Source organism: Lygodium microphyllum, chromosome 9, assembly GCF_053477565.2.
Source record: "Lygodium microphyllum isolate KBCC chromosome 9, Lygodium_microphyllum_v1.1.10, whole genome shotgun sequence".
Lineage (NCBI taxonomy): Eukaryota > Viridiplantae > Streptophyta > Polypodiopsida > Schizaeales > Lygodiaceae > Lygodium > Lygodium microphyllum.
Window position 1 is genome coordinate 91,781,137 of NC_141143.1, and position 22,808 is coordinate 91,803,944.

The 22,808-nt window shown below is 42.0% G+C and overlaps 1 protein-coding gene and 1 long non-coding RNA gene across 4 annotated transcripts in view; both read left to right on the forward strand.

Moving 5' to 3' along the window:
- The window catches only part of LOC148031292 (uncharacterized), a 76,139-nt gene extending 59,463 nt beyond the window's left edge, over positions 1 to 16,676 (forward strand). For 2 of the 3 annotated variants that reach the window (XM_087684811.1, XM_087684813.1), the window contains 5 exons: positions 13,630 to 13,713; positions 13,995 to 15,065; positions 15,156 to 15,259; positions 15,350 to 15,695; positions 16,269 to 16,676. In XM_087684811.1, coding sequence (XP_087540937.1) covers positions 13,630 to 13,713; positions 13,995 to 15,065; positions 15,156 to 15,259; positions 15,350 to 15,695; positions 16,269 to 16,676 — 2,013 coding nt within the window. The other variant, XM_087684812.1, reaches the window with a different exon arrangement.
- Positions 16,677 to 17,563: 887 nt separating this feature from the next.
- Positions 17,564 to 18,212, forward strand: LOC148031293 (uncharacterized). The gene is made up of 3 exons (XR_015691986.1): positions 17,564 to 17,614; positions 17,732 to 17,796; positions 17,982 to 18,212. It is a non-coding gene; the product is annotated as an uncharacterized LOC148031293 (long non-coding RNA).
- The last annotated feature ends 4,596 nt before the right edge of the window (positions 18,213 to 22,808 follow it).

The window sequence follows — 22,808 nt, forward strand, 5'->3', positions numbered from 1 at the left end:
CTCTCTCTCTAACCTCTTCCTCTCTCTCAACCATAGTTGCACTACTACCACGTACAAAAGGTTTCATACTATACCATACTTTAGGTATCGTACCTTATGTATCTATACCATAAGATACCAACTTAATGGATACATCTTTTCCCATTTGAACTGCACTTTGGAATGAGCTAAATGCTCCTTATATTAATATGATTCTCCCATGAGATTAGGTTATTTGAGATTCAAACAATTTCTCTCAACCTTCTCTCTTAAAGCCCACAATTCTCTTATTGTATGATCATTCATGTATGATGTATCCACTCCCATCTATGTAGTTGTAAGTTGTAGGTAGCAATAGCGCATGTTGCGTATGCAGCATTAGGTTTTCAGATGTTACCCTCAAGTATTTGTTATGGGAGCACTAGATTGTGCTCGAGAGACTAGACTAGATGCTAGATTTGTTACAAGAATTCTAATTACAAGATAATCCCACGTAGGCACAAGGTACAATGATAACTTAACAAGATATGGAAAATCCCACAACCTGGGTCCGTAGGTATAGACAATAGGACTCCATAGGATATGAAGGATCCCACAATACGGGACTGTAGGTATTTTTTTGCAAATAAAGTGTGGCTAATTATATTACTTAAGAAAAAACCCTGAACATAAATAAGTGCTCATGCTCAACAGACTAGCTGGAGCTGATGCAGAGTCACAAATATATCAAGTATACAAGCCTCTCAAGGCGGTCTAGGGGGGATGGGGGCAAGAAGACATGGAGGGGGGGTGTATCGCCATCTGGGGCTGCCTACCTGCGTCATGAAGAATAGATCCTGGCTGCCCCAAGTGCGCAAGAAGTGCAAACGGAGCTCCTGAGCAGCACGAGACTCGCCCTGCATCTGTTCGCACCGGCCGCGGAGGGAGTGGATGATGGAAGTCCAGAGCTCAGCCAAAGTCGCCTGTATTGAAAGGCTCTCCCTGCCAAAAACCTCTTGATAGCATGCCTTCCAAATGTGCCATCCAATAAGACTCCCTACGATCTCCCATATCTCACAGCGGTTTGCTATGGGCTCCAGTACCTAGCGGTTGGGTAAAGCTTCCATGCCGACCATTGTGCAAGACCCAGCCTCAATGATGAAGATCATGTCTTGCATCCCGGCCTCATACACAAGGTGATAGCCCTTGCTGATATCTTGTCAGCGAAAAGCTTCCCACCAGATACATCCAAGGCTGGGTGCTAGACGGTGGAAAATGCGACATACTCCTCTTCACAAGAGCTATGCCACCTCGCACGACTAAAGACAGTGGGCTGTTGTGGGCAACGTTTACACCCTCCATCCAGCTGCATCTGGGCTAGCCAACTCCCCACCGCTAGTCCTCCATGTGCCAAAAGCCATAGGAAATACAATACTCTCCTCAGCCTCCAGCTATCCCATAGGTGGCGCCAGAAAGTCCGATGGAAGGCATCCGTGATGTAACCGGCCTGTTCACTGGGAAGGGCGGTAGTGTACAACCAAAATACATAAATGCTTTCACCCAATTTACAGTCGTCCACTTTACCTAAACTTAAAGACACATAATCAAAAAGAAATACAGGAAGCTAGAATGCTCCTGTTGCCACACAGACACCCTGTTGGCCCCTAAGTTAGGCGCCCCTTGCGGTATTTCTTTATTTTTAAAAAGAGGGAAAGTACAATGGGCTGTCTTTCACCTATTCTGGGTGAAATTTGACAACATAACAGTACAATTACTGACCCAAAACAAGTTGACCAGGAGGGGAAACTCTGCCCAAGTCTGAAACTTCTGGTCGGAGTGCAGAATTGACCATTTCAGCCTGCTGAAATTACTGGTTCTGACCTGCAACTCTGCTGTAATCACTGGTTCTGACCTGCAATTCTGCTGTAATTACTGGTTCAGACCTGTTCTGAAACCTGATTACAACTCTTACTGTTCCCTGTACTATTCAGCCCTTTGTAATTACTGGTTCAGACCTGTTCTGAAACCTGTTTTCAGTTCATACTGCTCCCTGCACTGTCCTACATCATCTGGGCCGAATGCCCCTTGATTCTGGCATCAATTGGGCTTTGAAATAGCCTCTGAACAGTCCAAAAACAGTACTGATTTAGTGCTGTTCTAGACACCTACTTTGTGAGGTTAACACCCTCACCTGTCCCTGCTGGGAACTGCAAACAACTGCTCCTGTTCCTGGACAAAGGAGGCTTTTGCCTCATGCAAAAACAGCATATTCCACACAGCTGTACTTGAATCAGAAGAAAGGCCCTTGATTCTGCAACATACCCATACTGTCAGGGAGAGAGAGAGAGAGTAGAGAGCAGGCTCAAGCCTCTGTGCATCATTGACAAGGAAGACCAGCTCTCAAGAGCTCTCCATCTGCAGCAATCCTTCTTTCCTTCACAAAATGAGCCTCTCTACCCCAAAAACTGCACGCCAGCCCTCTTTTGAAGAGGTAAGTGCACACGTGTGCGAAGTGGCAGCACTGGAGGATATTTCCCACTCCAGCCTTCCAGTCTAAAATTCTCCATTCTCGGTGCAGAATTTGACCTCGGCACAGACCAAAGGATTGATCCTCGTGCAAAAACGAAGATAATGACGCGAACAGATTCTGAGGTCCAAAAATAGTAACTCCCTAAATTTTAGGAGTTGCTTCCATTGCATCCCACTAGTCTTTTGACCATCTTTACAGACTATAGCTACATTCAAATTTGTAATGTAGCTCAACTGAAAGTGAATTTCCACTGATGGCCCCACATGGACTAATCTCTTGCAGATTTGTCCATCTTCACTTTGAACTAGTCTCTTTCAGGCTAGTTCTTCAACACACTTGCCCATATACACTTTCACAAGTCTCTTCTAGGCTTGTCAATCTACAGTGCCATCAGTCTCTTCTAGACTTGTATTGGACCTTAACTGTCCAATCTTGACTCACTAGACATTCCTGTCCGTTTCACATACTGACCATGCAACTCAGGCATTTGGATTTCAAGCGGGATCCTTCCAGAAAGAAAAACCAAATAAAATATGTAATAAAGAAATCAACAAAAAGGTAATAGTTGTCACAGTCTTGTGACACGTGATGTTGTGCTTCGCCCAGTACCTGCTACACGAAGGCGCCCAGTCCATGTCCTTCTGCATCAGTACATGTGTGCCAATCTTGGTTGTGCACTCTAAGAACCTCAATGGCTCCCGGCAACTGCAGTGGGCGGCCATAGCCACTCTCCAAGGTCCCACTCCAGCTCATCAAGTGGCTTGCTCTCCCATATCCAGAGGCGCCACTCTCGGAACTCCTCCCTGAACACATAAGGGTCCAGATGCCAAGTCTTCCCCTGAAGTCCGACTACACGAATCCTCCTCCAAGGACAATGATCTCCTCATCCTACGCCCCTCTGTCAAGGACTAAACGCCCCCTCTCTTGCACGATGAAGAAAATCCCGTAGGGGGCACCACCTACTATGCCTGTCACTTGTAGGCCTGCCGGTGAAAATCTAGCGGCCCATACCTCGCCAAGCTTTACCGGCTCTCGAATCCGCGGGTCAAGCCACTCCTGAGGTATCGCTGTGTGAATCTTCCTTCTCCTTAGCTCCGCTCCTCTCTAACACCCTGATGCTTGTTGCAACACCTACTAGTCCATGATCATGTACACCTCTTGCCATGTCCTGATACTGTCAGCATGGCCGGCCGCCTAGCCAGCCCATTGGATGTGGGGGCGCTCGCCAATCGGTATCCCATCCCTATCTCTGACCTGGGGATTCCAGACCACTGGTTGGCGGTCTATCTTCTCTTGGCATCCTGGAGGGCTCTCAATTAGGGCCTTACGGAGGCCTTGCCACACACGAAGTAGGTTGCGGAGAAAGGAGGATCTGGAGGGTGTGATCTGTGCCGCCTTGAAGATCCATCTCAAGGATGGCCTCCAATCACCACCAAGCCTTGGTCTGCACTCTTGGAGACCCTCCTGCTGCTGTAGGACCTTCCAAGTCTACCCTCTTATCGTGAGCCCACGGACTACTAGCTTGCCCAACAGGGTCAAGCTCTGGAACTCTGGGTCTATGATCCCAAGCCCTCCCTTAGACCGATGCCGGATGATGGTTGCCCACGCTACCTTGGCCTGAGAATCCCTGGAACCGTCTGAACCGGCCAAGATAAAATTTTGCACTAGGCGGCGAAGCTGAGCTACACAAGACGAGGAAAAACACCAGCATAAGGCGATGTACCATGCCGTCACTAGGAGGACGTGGTTGACCTCCAGGGCTCGACCTGCTAAGGAAAGGCGGGCAGTACTCCAATAGGTCAGCTTCCGCTTGATAGAGTTGAGTACATGAAGAAACTGTTAGGCAGGAGTGATGTCGATTTCCACCTGAAACCACAGGTATCGAACGATCTGTCCTCTGCACACCCATTTGAATTCCAAGTGAACGCCCCACTCCGTGCTAGAGTCCGGGTTCGTAAGAAAACCAACCGACTTCTGCTAGTTGATTTTCGCTTCCTCTCCAATACAAAACACCTCCAGAGCTAGTCTCACTCTCTCCAGCATCAACACATCGTCCTCTATGTATAGTGCATTATCATTTGCATACTTTGAATCTAAAAGCTCTGTCTCCTCCCTCACCGCGAGTCAAGGCCACGTAGCCCGCTCACACGTGACCATAGGAAGTTGGACATTAGTAGGAACAGATACGGGGCCAGAGGACGGCCCGGCCAGACCGATCTCTCCAAGTGAAACTCCTCCCCCCTCCTCAAGATTGGCATTGGCAAGATTGAGGGGCTCTATGGAGAGCCCCTCCTTTTATAGGTGTTGGAGGGTGGCTAAAGGTCTTTTAGAATGTTCCATGATGACATCATCGATGATACAAGCGATGACATGGCACATCTTCTAGAAGATTCTATGATGACATAGCAAAGGTGGGTTCACATGGTTGGCTTGAGGATGTCTTGCTAAGGGTGTGTTCACATGGGGTGTGGATTCATATGGCATGAGCAAGAATTAATCCGTACACTTGATCATAGTATGTCCGTGACATCACCCCCTCCTCTAGTGACTAGTTCCATGAGGAGCGGCTTGGTGGTTTGGTCCAAGTTTTATTGGATTTCTCTTGTGAAATTCTTTTAACTTTAAGAGGTGCTCTTTGGAGATATTTCGTAGGTTCCCAAGTGTGATAATTGATGTCATAGCCTTTCCAGTGATCAAGGTATTCCAATTGATCTTGGGAGATGCTCAAGTCTAAGACACGCTCGACCTCAAAATTCTTCATGATCTTCAATCTAGACAAGTGGTGGGGGATTAGATCTCTCCCTACTCAGTAGTGAGCTATGGTATGCCTCAAGCAAGGAAACATGGAAGATTGGGTGGATCTTTATGGTGTCGGGGAGTTGGAGTCAGTAAGCAAGTGGGTTGATCTGGCCTATGATAGTGAAGGGCCCAAATCTCTGGTGGTCTAACTTGGTGGAGGGCCTTGTTGTTTGGAGGTTATGCCCGAGTAACCATACTTTATCACCGACTTTGTATGCTGAATGTTAGAGATGGTGATGGTTTGCGTAGTGCTCGTATTGATTTTGAGCCTTTTGGATTTGTGCTTGAGTTCTTCATGTATATCTGCTAGGTGTCGAGCTTTATCTCGTGTGGCAGGGTTCTTTACTTGATTGGAGAGATGTACATCTATCCTTGGATACTGACCATAGTTTGCAAAGAAAGAAGCTTGCTTGGTAGATGCATGGATACTATTATTATAAGTAAACTCTACAAAGGACAAGAGCTCAAACCAATCATTCTAATGGCAATTGATGGTACAACGGAGATGTTGTTCCAAGACTTGATTTACCCATTCTGTTTGACAATCAGTCTATGGATGATTGACTGTGGATATCTTAACTTGGACTCCAAGGAGGTTGCAAAGGTTCTTCCAAAAACTAGATATGAATTGGGGATCCCAATCGTTGATGATGCTGTATGGGAGTCTATGTAATCTGAAAATGTATCTAAGGAAGAGTCTAGCGGTACTTGTGCCTCTGATGGTCTTGGTGGTAGGGATGCAATGTGCCATTTTTGTGAACCTATCTACCACAATAAGAATAGAGTCATATTTGTCTGATTTGGAAAGATTTGTTATGAAATCCATGGACAGAAAAGACCCAGGTCGTGCTAGAATGGGCAAGAGTTGTAGGAGGGGTCTTGCTAGAATGGGCAAGAGTTGTAGGAGGCCATGTGGTTTATGACGAGGTACCTTGACCCTATTGCAGGGATCACATGATTTTATATATTGCTTAACTTCTTTCCATATGTGGGGAAACGAAAAATCTCTTGAAGTAAGCTCTAAAGTCTTATTAACTCCAAAGTGTCTTGTTGTTGGGGTGTCATGGCGTTGTTGGAGGATTTGAAGGGAGGCCACGGTTCTTTCAAGGGTCGCCTCTATGGTGCTCAATAGGGCTATAAAGTAGTCTTGCCAAACTATTATGGGAGCACTAGACCGTGCTCGAGAGACTAGACCAGATGCAAGATTTGTTACAAGAATTCTAATTACAAGATAATCCCATGTAGGGGCACAAGGTACAATGATAACTTAACAAGATACGAAAATTCCTACAACCCGGGACCGTAGGTATGGATACAAGATATGAGAATTACACGATATCTCTCGAGAGGATGAACAAGATACAAGACAGAACTAGACAAGATCTCGTACGACGAGATTACAAGACAACGGGAGTATAATGGAAGACAAGACAAGACTAGATACTATGACTAGACAAGAACTAGAACTAAAACTCAAAGTTACTTACTTAGAGGTCTTGACTCTTTGAGCTCCCAAGATTGGCTTTGGCAAGACTGAGGAGCTCAATGGCGAGTCCCTTCACTTATAGGTGTTGGAGGGTGGCTAAAGATCTTCTAGAATGTTCTATGATAACATCATTGATGATACATGCGATGACATGGCATATCTTCTACAAGGTTGTATGATGACATAGCAAGGATGGGTTCGCATGGTTGGCTCGAGGATGTCCTGTTAAGGGTGTGTTTGCATGGGGTGTTGATTTATATGGTATGAGCAAGTACACTTGATCATGGTATGTCTGTGACAGTATTCATCTTATATACTCTAATAGAATTGCTATTTAGACTTGAAATATCTATTCTATTATCCTTAGTCCAAAATAATCAAGTTATTTTTTTTTTCGTACTAATATCGTACCATACCTTATAAAATCTTAAGATACCATTAGTACCTAATTTTATCGTACCATGCCGTATCGTACCTTTCGTAATTGACAACTATGGCATAAATATCCATCAAAGTATTTTCCACGTGAAGGTTCCTTTTCAATCCTCTTTTGGTTGCTTCAATGTGCATTTTTATATCGGGGGGGGGGGGGGGGGGGGGGAGTAGCATATACATGATTGGTTTATGCACTGGAAATCTCAAGGTTGGCCTTTTCATGCGAGACTTAAAGTTGCTTGATGCATCATGATCAGTATGGTTTGGTTTTTTTTGCCCTTACTTCCTTGGACTAAGAAGTCTCTTTTGGAACTCGTTCAACCTATCCGTTTCATGTTGTGAAAAAAAAAGGAATCATTTGGGCTAGGTGTGGATTTCTTGGCAGCATGTCATTACTCCTAAAAGGATGGGGGGAGCAACTTTATTGGATGTTAATTTCCATATGGTTGCTTTGAGATTTGCACTTTTGCAAGCTTTATGTGTGCAAAGTCATCCTTGGACAGATATTACAAAAATTTTCATTGAAAAGACTGGTATCTCGCATGGTTGCATGGTTATTTAAGTTTCTTCCACGAGGTCTATTAAGGTCTCCCAGTCTTTTCACCTTTCTCATTTGATTGCACATCCTAGCAAGAGATTTTACATTTCGCAGTTTGGCGCCCTCTTGATCTTCATAAGGAGGAGAATTCGTTGCAAAGAGAAGTGTTGGCTACCTCCAGGTTGTTGGACTGGCCTGATAAAGACCTACATCGAGATATGTTTAATCTGATGGCTCGCTTGGGGTTGCAGACAGTCCATGATGGTGTCATTCTTGGGCAACCCGTCTTTATTCTTTCCGGTGCATTCGTTAGTACTTTCGGATGTCTCATGGCTATCATGACATTTGGTCATCCTTACAGGAGTAGCTTTTGAGATACTATCCATTCCCTTCATTACAACCCTCATCTCCTTGGCGGGATTGGATGTTTGTGCTACCTGATGATTTTGAGAACATATCAGCTAATCAAATCTATCATCAGATGGTCAAGGTTAAGAGATGGGTCACTAGAAAGGCCAATAAAATATGGCATATTAGGGACAGCAAAAAGAAGTAGAAAGAAAGATTTCTCCAACTCTCGAAGTCTAAGATTCCTTATCAAGGTAAAGTTTTCATATGGAGATTGCTTATTGGGGGTCTTCCAACTGGGGATGTATTGCGTGCTTGCAAGATCTCCTGTGGTTGTTGTGTATTTTGTACTACATGCGATGAGACATCGCTTCATCTCTTTGTCTCTTGCCCTGTTGCTAGACAGATTTGGAGTTTTGTTTCCCGTGTGTGGTTCTCAATGACCGAGCAATAGATATCAGCTTGTTCGTGGATTATGGGAAGAATGCCTTCTATGTTCGCCTTGCAATCAGATCATTTCTTCCTTTTCCATTTCCTTAGATGGACAGCTCTGTCGCATATTTGGCATACTCGAAATGTCTTCATTTTTTAATTATGCCTTAGGTATCCATGGTCATGTGGTCTATATTCGTGGTTTATTGTTATGGCAGAGTTTATTGTTATGGCAGATCTCCTCTATGGTTTCAATTGACCTGGTTCTTCTTGACATTGCTGCTCCTTGGCTGGATATTGTTCACTCCACTCCGGCTATCCTTTCTGTGTGATATTTGTGTGTTATGGTCTTAAGAGGCCTTTCGGCTTAATTTGTGTTTGCTTGGTTTTTCTTAGCTGACCTGATGGTCTGATGTAAATATTGCCATTTAATTCAACTATCTTCACGGAAAAGAAAAGAGAGAGGGAGTAGACAAGGCTTAGTGTCGGAGCATGCACTCAGCCAAACCTCACTCTCACTAACAGGAACAAAAGTACAAGATCATGAAGGCCGGTGACTGCCTAAATAGCTTGTAGGAGGAGAAATAAAGGAGCAGGTCAGCCAGCATAAAACTGGCCAATTGCTGCTGCCGTGTGGGAGTCAGTAGACTGGCTGTCCAACTGCCTGTGCCTGCTGCCCATTGACTGCACACTGCCGTGCTGCCCATCCACTGCCCTGCATGTTGCCTGCCTCCCTAGTGACTGCCCACTTGCCTATGCTTGTGTCTGCCTGCCCGAATACTTCCCAGCTTTCCCACTACCCGTCCAAGAGGTGTATCCTCTAACACTGCCTCTCAGATCTTGGACGAGGTATCAAGCTCAAGGATTTGGAATTCTAATGTAAAGTGGCATGGGGAAGAGCTTTGGTGAAGAGATCTGCCAAGTTATTCTCTATCTTATAGTACTCCACAGTGACTGTGCCATCCGGTATCTTCTCCCATATGTAGTGATATTGGATCTTAATGTGCTTGGTCCATCTGTGAAAGACGAGGTTCCAAAGCAATGGCTATGCAACTTTGGTTGTTATCGGATACGATAGGAGTGGCATGGCTCTAAGGACTGTGAAGAAATGCTAGGGTTTATGTAGAGAAAACACAGAATGTACAACCATGACTAAAAGACAATAACTTAGATAGTGACACAAACCCTAAACGCAAAAACTCAAAATTCAAACTCAAAATGCAAAAACACAAACACAAATAGAGAGAGAAGAGAACTCTGAAGTGAATGAATCAATGATGTAGATGAATGGAAGTGTATAGAATGCTCAAGGGCAGAGTAGTGAATGATGTCGGAGGGTAACGTCCACAGAAAGCGCATCTGGAGTGTTGTAATCACCAGCCGGAGCTGAAAATCGATCACCCAAGGTTGAGGATAGTTTAAGCAGCAGCTGGAATGGAGTGTATTGATGTAGAAATGCTTGTTGGACAGCAAAATGCAGGCTGCCGCAGATGCCAAAAGGGGTACCAATCCGTTACCTAGCTCTAGGGGCTGTAAACATAGGCTGAACAGGTGCAGTCCATGAGATAGCAGCTGGCAACAGCTCAAAAAGTATAAATGCAGCTGCCCGATGGCTCCAAGCAGTAAGGCGGGAGTTGTAGACAGGTCGCAGTCACCAAGGACTGGAGAGCTTGCCACTGGTGGCTGATGGCTGAAAACTGTGTGGAGGAGTGAGACACCTGCACAGAAAAGGATAAGCTGAATGGTGGGCAGCTTGTCTATTTATAAATGCATAAGGATCCTCCTAAATTAGGGTTTTGCTTATGGGACATAGAAACTCTCTAGGACCGTACAATGTTTCATGAAACTTTAGGTAGTTTACATGTTTTGGGACTGTTTGGAACAGCTAATCAGTTCGTAATGTATTTTTAGCCCAATATTCCCTTTCAAGCCCAAAATTGGAACCAAGAAGGGATAGGAAAAAAAGCTCAAGCCCACTTTCACCCCAAGGTGTCCACCCCAAAGTAGCTAGGTAATCGGACAAAGGATGCACGTCGATTGCCCAATGGCCTACCAAGACTACAGAGGCAATGGTTATCTTACCAAGGGAGCCCAAGTGATCTCCCTAGAGAGGCCAAAGCATCGGACAAAGTGTACTCGTCAACTACCCAGTGGCCTGTAAAGAAAATATCCTAACACAGAAGCATAAACAGAAACCGTACGACAAAGCACAGACTGATAAAAGAACACAGTTAGGATTAGGGTTTTAGGGTAACTCAAAGACAATGAACACAGTTAATAAATGAAATGATATGACTACTAATAATACGATGCTCATGCAGCAAACACACTATACAGTGAATGAATACTGAGCCTCGAACTCCTGTATCTCAAGGATCAGGGCAGGGGTAATGAGCAAGAGAGTGTGTCGTACTTCGAACGGATCGCAAATCGCAGCAAGGCAGCCTCCGGATGTCAAACACCAGCAAACGCAGCAGTGAGAAGCTGGATCTGATGCGGACAGCAGTAAGGAGAGAGAAAGACTAAAAACGCAGGCAACAGGTGAGAGAGACTAAAAACGCAGACAAGACAGCTTGTAGGAGAGAGAAGGACTAAAAACGCAGGTAATAAGTGAGAGAAAGACTAAAAACGTAGGCAGGACAGCTTGTAGGAGGGAAAAACTGTAGCGATTGCTGCAAGAGAGAAAAAATTGTCAAGGTGGCAACTGGGGCGTGCAAATGCAGCAATTTGTTAACGTGGCAGGCTGTATGACAGCAATGCAGATGATCAGTAGTCAGTCACCAGGCAGAAACAGCAGCAATTAGAATGTGGAGGGTAGGCGCCAAACTGTAGGGAACAATGATGGACAGCAAGAGCTAAGATGTCCTCTGCGAACGGGGTGTGGGCAGCAAGCTGATAACACCTGAAACCTGTAAAAACGAGATTGGGGGAAGTGTGGAGGGTTGGCTGCCACTTTATAGAAAATTAGGGTTCTAGATTCTCTCCCACTTAACTCTCTCAATCCGCTCCCCGATTTAGGGTTTTTGCTAAAATAAGCCTAAAATAAACATGTTTTGGGGCTGTTTAAGTAGCTAAGAGCAATTCTTAGCACACCACCCCCTCTCAGGCCTAAAATAGGGTGAGAAAAGTAGGCCATTCTAAATTTTGATTTACCCCAAGGCATTCCACCCCAAAGTAGCTAGGCCATCGGACAAAGGATGCACATCGGCTGCCTAGTGGCTTACCAAGACTAAAGAGGCAATGGTTATCTTACCAAGGGAGTCTAAGTGATCACCCCAGAGAGGCCAAGGCATCGGACCAAGGGTGCTCAGCAGCTGCCCAAGGGCCTACCAAGTCCTACAAAGGAAATGGAATCAATGGATTTTATTTTATTTTTTTGAAAATGTTTTGAAAATACATAAGTAATATAGGGGCAGCGGCCGATTAAGTAACAGATAGGAAAAGATAAAGAGAGTTTTAAACCCAAGTTAAGCACAAAACTAGCAAGCCAATCCCTCGCACTCACTAGGATAAGTGCCTAAGGATGAGAACAAGTGTGTGTACGTGCCAATCATGTGGTGAATATATTGAAAGGCAAAAAAAAGGATGGTGGGCTTAGCAAGACAAGCAAAACAAGTAAGCAAGCAAGGGTAGAGAAACTGCCGTTAGCAGAACTGCCATGTGTTATGCTACAAATATGGTGGATGCTAGAATTGACCACTCCAAAAGGCTGAAAAGGGATAAATGCACATAGATGCATGTTTACATGAACAAAATGTCAATGCATGGGGTAATGCAAAGGAAGATGCAAGATGTCATACTCATGCAATATGCTATGCAATGAAGCCACTAGGACAATGCCCTCGTAGGGGAATTGTTCACTTGTCCAAGTGTCCTTTTACAATCAGGTCATCTTGACAGTGCGGATGAAGTTACAAATGCCCATAATACAATACAAAAGAATAAGTAAATGTAATGTCTAAAAACTCTAAGCATCATCACTATCACGATCAAGAGTAGAAACCACCCCCTCTCAAACGGGAAGGGAAAGCAAGAGGGAAGCACCCTCTCCCCGTCAAGTTGAAGAAGTAGGAGAGGATGTATCCAAGCCGATCCTGGGTAGCAGGTACTGAAGAACTGGCTGGTTGACCGCTTTGGTCAAGATATTTGCAAAATTATCTAATCAAGACACAAACTCTAGGCGAATAGTGTCTAGCTGAACTTGCTCTCTGAAAAAGTGGAAGTGGACTCCCACATGTTGTGTCCGTGGTGTGATGATTGGATTGCCCGCAAGGGCAATGGCACTCTGGTTGTCGCAGTAGACAACTGTGGAAGAGTCACATGGAAAATGAAGTGCCGCCAGTAAACTCAGATAGATGGCCTCGGTGGTGCCATCGAAAGAGAGCCTGGTACTCAGCTTCGGCCATGGAAATATCCCTACCTAAATTTGCTTGTCCATCTTTTTGCTCATGAAATATTGGCTGATAATAAAGACAGAAAAATTTGTGTGAATAATTGGGGCATGCACAAGAGAAACAAGCTTGTTCTTAGGGGAAAGCTTACGAGCTTGTCCTAAATGGGCTTAAATTGCAACATACAAAAATGATAAGATACACTTTATACCCAAAAATATTTTTTCCCCTCCTTTTTTGGTAGCACTTTTACTTCCAAGGCTTTAGTGCCAAATACTTTGATGATCTCTCTGCAGTCTTGCATTACTTAAGGAATCGACATGTACTTATTACTAGGTAAAACCAGAAAAGGAAGCTGTTTCCCAAAATATACTGAACTGCAAATGCATAATTGCACATAAATCATATTAAGACTGAGATGTTCACCTATTCTTGTGTGTTCAAACACATGCACACATGTAGGGATACTTCTTGTACCATGTCCCTCCACATACATGCATGTATATGTATAAGCTCATGTATATACATATTCATATACACATCATAGATATATTAAATGCATGCAACTCACAAAGACAACTTAGAAACTTGTGTTTTTGTTATCCAGCATGTCCAAACAATGAAATGTTGTCCATGAAAACTTTTCATGAGGTTTTGCGTTTTGAAGTGAGGGTACTGAACTGAACATTCCATAATCTACCTGCCTGCTCAGGTAGCCAAACTAAGGAAAATGATGCAAGAGGTCAAAGAGGAGGGGAAAGATAACGTTGACGTACAAACAATTGACCGTTTTCAGGTATGACTGGAAAGAGAGCTCAACCAGACAGACATGTTAATTGAAAAGGGACAGCAAGTAAAGTGCTCCCTACACAGTTGTGGGCCTAGCCAGGCCAGCTAGTTGATATTAAAAGGTGCATGCATTTTGGTATTTGAAACTTTTGATCTAGAGTTTTTGAAGGGCACTGCAAGTGCTTTCAAAAAAGAAACTGTGTGCCCCGTAATGAAATGCTTGTGGTAGCTTTTCTCAACTTGTCAGCATTGCTCTTTCATTTGGTTACACTGTATGTATGTTTGCAGGGTTCTGAAAACCAAATCATAATAGCTTCTTTAGTAAGATCCAACTCTGAAAAAAAGATTGGACATCTCTCCGAAAAAAACCGGCTATGCGTGACAGTGTCAAGGGCACGCAGTGGAATTTACTTGTGTGGAGATGCGGATACATTACAATACAGGTCCGCAGACTGGAGAAATTTACTGAATAATTGTTTCAGATCAAGTAACTGCCTGGGTCAAACTATACTTCTAACCTGCCCAAGGCACCCAAAAGACCCTCCTTTCCCTTTAAATTGCAATCAGGCTAAGACTTTCTCTCCAGATCTTTGCAAGAGGCCATGTGCAATACAGCTGCCATGTGGTCATCGGTGTACTGCAACATGCCACACTGGAAATCATGCGGTCTGCAGAGTGGAAATTGAGCACACTTTTCAGGATTGCAAGCACTCCATCACAATACTTTGCTCCCAAGACACATCTAACCTTAAATGTCAAACTGAAATGTGGATCGAACTGCAAAACTGTGGTCACTACAAGAAATGCAGCTGCTGGGAGATTCATCAAAATGTTCCCTCCCTGAGAGAGTGCAAGTTTCCATGTGGGAAAACACGCACCTGTGGTCATCCTTGCAAACTACTTTGTCATCAAGCATGTGAATCTCAAGCTTGTTCCAAATGTACTGAGATAAAAAGAATACAGGAGGCAAAACAGAGAGAACTGAAGAGGAAAGAGATAGAAGATAAGTTCAAAAACATTGATAGCGAGATTGCCAAACTAAAAGCACAAACACACAAAGGTCCGCTATTCATAGATCTGTATCCAGAAGGGGAGACAGCAGCTGAGTACCGCATGGTCCAAGACCGCACTGAGAAATATATTCAACTCGCACATGAGAACCTGCCAGTCGTAACGAAAGTACAGAGAGTTACCAACCCAGAGCTGCAGACGAGATTCCTTGAAGCTCAGAGAGAGTTGGTAGATGCAGTGGCACCCCCACAATTGCTGTTCCATGGCACAGATGATGCAGGAGTAGAAGGCATCACAGCAACAGGTTTCAGACTACCAGCACCAGACAGACAGAACATGTTTGGGAGGGTAAAATATTTAACTCCTTCCTTAAGTCTGCTTGGTATGCAAAGATCTACCTCGCGGTGACTAGGAAATCTGTTCATTCAATGTTTGCAGGGCTGCTACTTTGCAACCGACTCATCCAAAAGTGCACAGGACCTATACACTAAAGGTTCCAAGAAGCTGTTGCTCTGCGAGGTTCTCCTAGGTCGGCCCTGGAGGTATGAGCTTACGCCTAATAGTGGCAATCCATGTTAGAGCATTGCTCATCGTATATAATATATACTCTGTCTTCGAAATGTCTATTCCAGCCTCCACGCAGCTCAACCAGACCTTGATCTCAAGAGAGTTCGTTCTAAGGGGTACGACTCTGTGTTCTCAGTGAGGGGCAGTAGGGGGAGTGGAGGAACTGAATACGATGAGTACATCATCTACAACCCCAACCAGGCGATTCCAAGATACATTGTTCATTATGAGAGCTTGGGTTCCCATACTCGGCTAGAATTCATTCAAAATATCCGATCCAGTGGAGCATTTGGACGCGTGTGCTTGAATGCCTCTCAAACAGGTTATGGAGGCCAGACTGCAGATGAATACCATTTCCGTTTTGCAGAGGCACAGTTCCTGAGGATGTCCTCCGTTCAAGCTCCACAAAAGGTAACTCATATTTACCTCTCCTGTGCTGCATACTGTGATTTTGCTTACCATGCATTTTGTTTGAGCTTTAGTTAGCTCCACATGCACCTCCTGAGATGATAGAACGAAGCAACAAAAGCATGTGTATGTGTGTTGCGCAGTTTGAGCTTTAGCCGATATGCACCTCCTGATACGACAGACTGAAGCAAGAGAGGTGTGTGCTTGAGCTGTAGTTCGTTCCATATGCACCGCCTGAGATGACAGAACGAAGCAACAATGCATCACAAGAGGCTTTAGACAAATTCCACCATCATCGATTACAACAACATCATGAGCTTCTGCCGGTCCTGCTGTGCCTCCCAAGCAGGGGCTCATGAAGTTGAACACCGTAGGAAAACACAAGGCAAAATACCACCTTTTCCCACATGAGAAAATGTCAAAAAGTTCTTTTGCATATGCAGCTTGTGAGATGACAAAATGAAGCAACAACAAAAACTTATGTGAATTTACGCATTTTGAGCTAGCTATAGCTCCGTCTGCACCTCCTGAGATGGCGAAATGACGCAACACAAGCATACTTATATGTATGTGCAGGTGACAAAAGTTGAGTACACTTGGAACCGCGACTTGGAAGAAAAATTCGAGAAGAAGAAGCGACAGTTTCAAAGCGAGAGTAAGCCCACCTCAGAAAGCCTGGTATTCCATGGAACTAAGAGGGACAGCATCGACAAGATAATCAGGGAGGGATTCAAGGTGGGCGGCACAGAAGGGGTACCGATCCGCGTGGGTGCAGTCTACGGGACAGGGATATACACAGCTGCAAACCCTGAGATCTCCATCCCTTATTCTGATAGCTCTGCGATGATGCTCCTGTCAGTGGCCCTGTGTGGCCGGAAAGGTGACGATTACACTCATGGGGCGGCTGAGGATGTCTTTGTGGTCAAGCACCCTCATCAGCTTCTCCCTCGATACATTGTACACTTCAGTAGTCGGAAACCCTAAACCCTGATGGCATGATCCCTCCTGCTACACCCTTCCCATCAGAATCACCAATTCTTGCTGAGATTAAGATTATTGGTGATTAGTAGTCACAGCTAATAACCGTGGATGCCTCAGTGGGGGCTGTGGCGGGCATGGGACATCAGCTCTTTCGGTCACACTTTGGCGTAACGTTCACGCGGTTGGTATTATTGCAAATGTTTAAGGTAGTCTCCATTGCCCACTCAGGAACTAGGTCTACATGTTCAGCTAAGTAGAGGAGCATGAAATTCCATATGCAATTCTTGCATGTTTGTTATATAGCAGTTTTACTGAGGGTTTTTAGATATGTGACGTGTTTTAAAGTGAAGTACATCATTTGTACATAAGATTTAGCGTTGTTTAAATACATGAAGAATTTCGAAAGGAGAATATGTATGCTTATATAGCTCGAGTCAATGATTGTGAGTTTGAACATTCACATTTTTTTACTATATTAAATGAGGTTTCTCTTCTTCAAAAAATAATACTTTTTATATCTTGTTGGATGTCCATATAGGTTGTTGTACCCTGTCATGGTTGCATTTTTCTTACGGATAGTGGCCTACTCAAAATTCTTAGCCTTGTCTATACTATCAACTATTGCTTCTATGTTAACCTCGAACAGCTTGAATTTTTTATGTCTTTCTTTATTTTCTTGTCGAGATTTCTTCGATGTTGCTGATTTTTTTTTTCGATGTTGGTCATTTATCCTATGTACTCCTTGTTGTTTTTCTTGCATCTTACGCTGTAGATGAACTACTTGCTTTTGTGTCTCTACATTGGCGCTTCTAGACTAGCTCGTGGGTTTTGCTTGTTGTAGACGACGGTGCCAGATGATATGGAAGTACTTGAGCTGGTGGCAGGACTTACAGTGGTTGAGGTTGCAAGTTTGGTGCTAGTAGAAGTTTGGTTTCTTCTTGGTTTGCCTCTATCTCTATTTTTGTGAGAAAAGTTGATATTGTTAGTTTTATTTTTTATTTTTTATTTTTTTAAATGTTTGAGAAAAATCCATATTTGAGAACTTGCTTGTTACATAGATTATGTTGCTGAATGGATCAAAGTTGAAACTGTGTTTCTGGGTGTAGGCCTCTCTGCTCAATAGGTATGTGACCTCGATTGTTATTGCAAGATTGTCATGATCGTGATTGTAGTGGATGTTTTTCATGTAATCTTTTAGTATATTTTTACCTTTTTTTTTATAACTTCTATCAACTAGTTGAGCAAGATGTTAAATCCATAATGTAGCAGCTCAATTGGGTATGTTCCGATGTTTGTTCTTGTGTCCAGAAGCGCTTAGGCCATGCTTGTTCGTAGTGGATTGTCAACCACGTCTTCGTATTTAAGTTCGAGTATATCTTTGAGAAATCCTACATGTTAAGTATATGCAAGTTAGTGTTTTTTCAAGTAAAAATGAAGGTTGCGAAGTTTGTAGGAGGTTGTATACCAATTGCAATCTTGTCATCTAATGCAAGACGTCGTTTATTGTCAAGAATTTGAGTGGATGTGACCATCAGTTTGTGGAGGTGGTTGTACATTGCGAAGCCGTTGACGTATGTTGATGGCTTTTGCACAACGATGTTTGTCATTCTCATATTGTTTGTTGTTATGTACCTGTGATTCTATATATTTGTAGGAGGGTTCTCGATCTGGCGTCAGGTGTTCCTATGGTTTTGAATGTATAGTTGGAACATTTACATGCATAGGTTAATGTGGTTAGGTAAAGTAACATATTTGTATTTTTACACATTAGGTATTGTTTAGATTATAGGTACCTCATCTGGAGTGGTCAATGTGGTCAAGGTGAAAGTAATATATTTGCATTTTTACACATTCTAGGTATTGTTTGGATTGTGGGTTTCTCATCCGAAGTCATATTTGGCTTGACGGATGATGCGTATTTGTAAATGAGAAAATGAGGAAAGCACATTAGTATGTTAATAAATCTATTAGTAAGAGAATTAAATCTAAAAAACACATTAGTATATTAATAAACGATGTTTGAAACTTGAGACAGTGTGTCAGGAAAGGTGTCGAAGCGAAGGCAGATGGATTTGGAAGATCGACAATATACAAATTTTTTCTTTCGGTTACACGGGAGAGCATTACGCAGACTAGTTTAGATGTGAATACGCTTCTTATGTGTAAAAGTGCTTTTTGATTGACTGTGGCTCCTTGCGATTTGTGACCAATGATCGCATATGCAAGTGTTAATGAGAACATGGATTTATGGTACTACTTGCTATTTAGTGCCTTACGTTGGTGCTTCTATGTCGTAGGGTGAGGTGTTGGCTCATTGACGAGATCAAGACATAGATTCCTAATATCATTTTGTCATTTGATGTGTCGATATAATTGATCTTATACATCCCACCGTTTACTGCACCTACTATGGTAAGGCCAATGTTATTAGCTATCATTGCAGTCACCCAACTGTTATCTCCTCTATCTCATGGAAGTTCTTGTCATGTAGCCAGGTCTACAATGTTGGCCCATTTGCATTCGTTTGAACTTTGACGGTGTGAATCTGTTCGATTGTGTAGTATTTGTGTAGAATTTACTTGTTGTAGTTGTGAATATATTCATTGTGTGTGCATATGATTGTTGTTTTTAGTCAAAGAAATCTACGTCCTCATTGATTATGCACTGGTGAAAGCATTCATGCATCTCTCACTTTGTTGGACAATGATGCTTGATCACTTGTAGAAAATGTAGGAATGGCAAGTCACGTGTGTCGAACTGAGGTTTGGAGAGTGTTGCTTTCCATGTGCCCAGTACAATGAGAAGGTGATGTGGCATTCGTAGAACTCGATTTGATGGTTACATATAGGTAGTAACTGTGCAAGATCACCAAATAGTATCACGAGCTTCTTGTTGAATAGACTGAATAGCAAGCCAAATTAAACGCCATAATTAAGATTAAAAAGGTTTCAAAGAAATTTTTAAAAAGAAAAAAGATAAGTAAAAAATGATGAGTAGTTGAATGTGTAAAAAAAAGGGATTGTTGCCCTCTTCGCATACAATAGATAGCACATTGTATATGTCAACGCATAAAATCCCAATAATTGTACAATGTATAAAAATATACTTTAAAACATTCAATTTATTTTACATAAAATATTTGTTTCTTAGCTTTGCAAAAGAATATATTCCATTTTTATTGAAAAGAGATTTACCAAAGATTTGTCTCAAACATGCATGTATAAACTTTTATGATGGCAACAAGAATCTAAAATTGTACAAAGCTTTTCGTAGAACATCAAAAAATGCAACTTAGTTTGATTACTTAATATGAAAATGGATTAGCCAGGATCATTCAAGTTTTGAATTGGTCAGTGCCATTAATTTTTTATTACTTGGATTATTATTACCTTATTCTAACGCTAATAGAAATCTATTCACATGTAAGAAATATTATTTATATATTTATATATATATATATATATATATATATATATATATATATATATATATATATATATATATATATATATATATATATATATATATAGCTTTATAACCTATTCATTTAATCATCCATTCAATTTGATAACAATTCTCTCTCTAAATTGTGGAACAATCCCTTGTATATTTTGTTAAGAGAGAGCTTAGAATTTTCACCATTGAAGATAGTATTGTATTATTTTTAATCCTTTATTTTCATTATCAAGGAGTCTCAAAAGTTTAAGCTTGATCCTTGCTAAACAAAGTGTACTTATGGTATGCTTGTGGTCAAGGCTAAGTTACCTGTTCTGCCTCCTCTATATGCTCCAAGCCATCTTCGACCTCCATCCCTTGCAATATCGATCCCTCCATTTACATATTGTTCTCATCTATGTTGGGAACATTGCTTTCATCATATATTCTCACACTCCGAGGAGCTGAAGGCACAACATACCACCATCGAAGTTAGAAAATTAGTTGTTCAAAATCACATATAAGAGATTCAACATTTGTGACATATCTGTATAATTAAAAATAAATAAAAAAATAGTTCATGCACATGTTTAGAATGGATCGGCAAGATAAACATGTCGCATAGATTCGTCCATCTTTTCTCAAAATCTATTTCGAGAAATCCAAATGGACATCGTCAAATGGTTGCCTCAGCTTCTTCCAATAGCATAAGAAGCTTTTGATCATTTTTTAAAGCATCGTTTCTTTGTACGTAGGATTAACATTAGAGGTTGAAGTGTCTTAAAGCCCAAGTATATGATATTGAGAGAAGGCAAGGCAAGGTCTAGCATCCATGCTCTGGTGCGTGAATCAGATGTCGTATGCGTACGTAGCGAGCGCCGAAAGATCCCCAAGAACAAAGAACTCTACTTTTTGCTCAAAAACCAAGAGAGAAGACTTGCACGACATGAAGCAAGAAGACCAATTGGGTACAATCTTCCCCCATGCCTTGTGTGGGTGCTCCACAAAGCATGTATTTAATATATTATTTATCTCCAAGCTAAAAAATAGCCCAAATTTACAATTAGCATACTTTAGCTTTTGTTGCTTTTGTTCAAATAAAGAATAAAGTGGTTGGGCGCTCCAAGAGTTGGGCTGTGTCCAAATACAATGATCAATCATGAATATTTAAATTGTGCGTTCACGCACATACAAAATAATAAATATATGTTAAGAGCTTTAATAAATAAGCATGCCAAAATAAATATTGCCACGCCTAAGATGTGCGTCCATAAAAAATGATAATTTTCTTCTAAATAACTTGAATACATGCTATCGCCCAATGCTTCCCAACGCCACTGCCGCCTGCTCTACACATCCAATTGAAGCATTCACAATGGTTAGAAAATAATAAAATTAAATCGACAAAAGTGAATACCTAGCAGTCTTCAACTACAAAATAAATAAATAGGTTGGAACTCCGTCCTAACCTTAATTTAATACGAGTGTGCACTCTAAACTCATAAACGTCCATTAATTTAAATATGTATTTGGCGGAATCACCTGTGCTATGGAATCATCTACTTGCATATTAAATTAACGAGATGTCCGAAAAGGATAGGTGTTCCCATCGACTTTTCGCACAAGGAATTCACCTTGTGTACGAGCCCTGGCAAATAAATATAATTTTACAAAATCCATTGCAAAACCTCACGGAATCCACTGTAGAATATGTCTCCTAGCATCATGGGATACCAATTGTCCTCAATTGTGATTAGCTCAATGTGGAGCGAGTAGTGAGGGATAAGCACTTAGATCACGAGCATGCATCCGTTGGGCCTCTTAAAAATGATGATTTTTAAATTTTACCAAATATCTAGAATATCTACGGCCAGTTCTAGTGGTTATAACGTCGGTATCTAAAATAGTCTCAGGTTCAAGGACTTCAGTTTCTTCTTTTAACAAAGGAGGATTTTCATAAATGGGGTGGATAGGTAATTGGCCTTTGAAAGGTCGTAAGAAACTGATATGAAAAGTGTTGTGGATTTTCCAATGTTGAGGTAGTTCTAATTTAAAGGCACTGTCATTGATTTTGTGAATGATTTTGAAAGGTCCATAAAATCTAGGAGCTAACTTTACAACAGGGTGTTTCTCAACACTTTGTAGTCTTTGCTTTTCAATTCGTAACCAAACATAATTATCAACTGTAAAATTCATAGCTTTATTTTCTTGTTTGCTTGTTTAGTATATGATTGTTGGGCTTTCGCAATCATATCTTTAACTTCATCGAAAATAGTAGCATGCATGTGGGCAATATCATCAACAGCTTTAACTTTGTTTGACAATGAAGTAAGAGGTGTAGGCAATCTATATCCATAAATGATTTTAAAATGTGCTTTTCGTGTAGCTGTATGTGGTGTGTTATTGTATACAAACTGAAGTAAATGCAAGTGTGTATCCCAGGTTTGTGGTTTTGAAATTGTGTATGCACGTAAAAGATCCAAGATTGTGTTGTTTGTAGTTTCTGTTTGTCCATTTGTTTCAGGATGAAATGCAAATGAAAAATCAATCTTTGTTCTTAAGTTAGCAAAAAAATTAGTCCAAAATTTATTGCAGAATCTAGAATCACGATCAAAAATAATAACTTTTGGTAAATCATGGTTAGTGAAACAGTTTTTAGAAACAATTGAGCAGCTTGAGATGCAGTTAATGTTTTTTTGC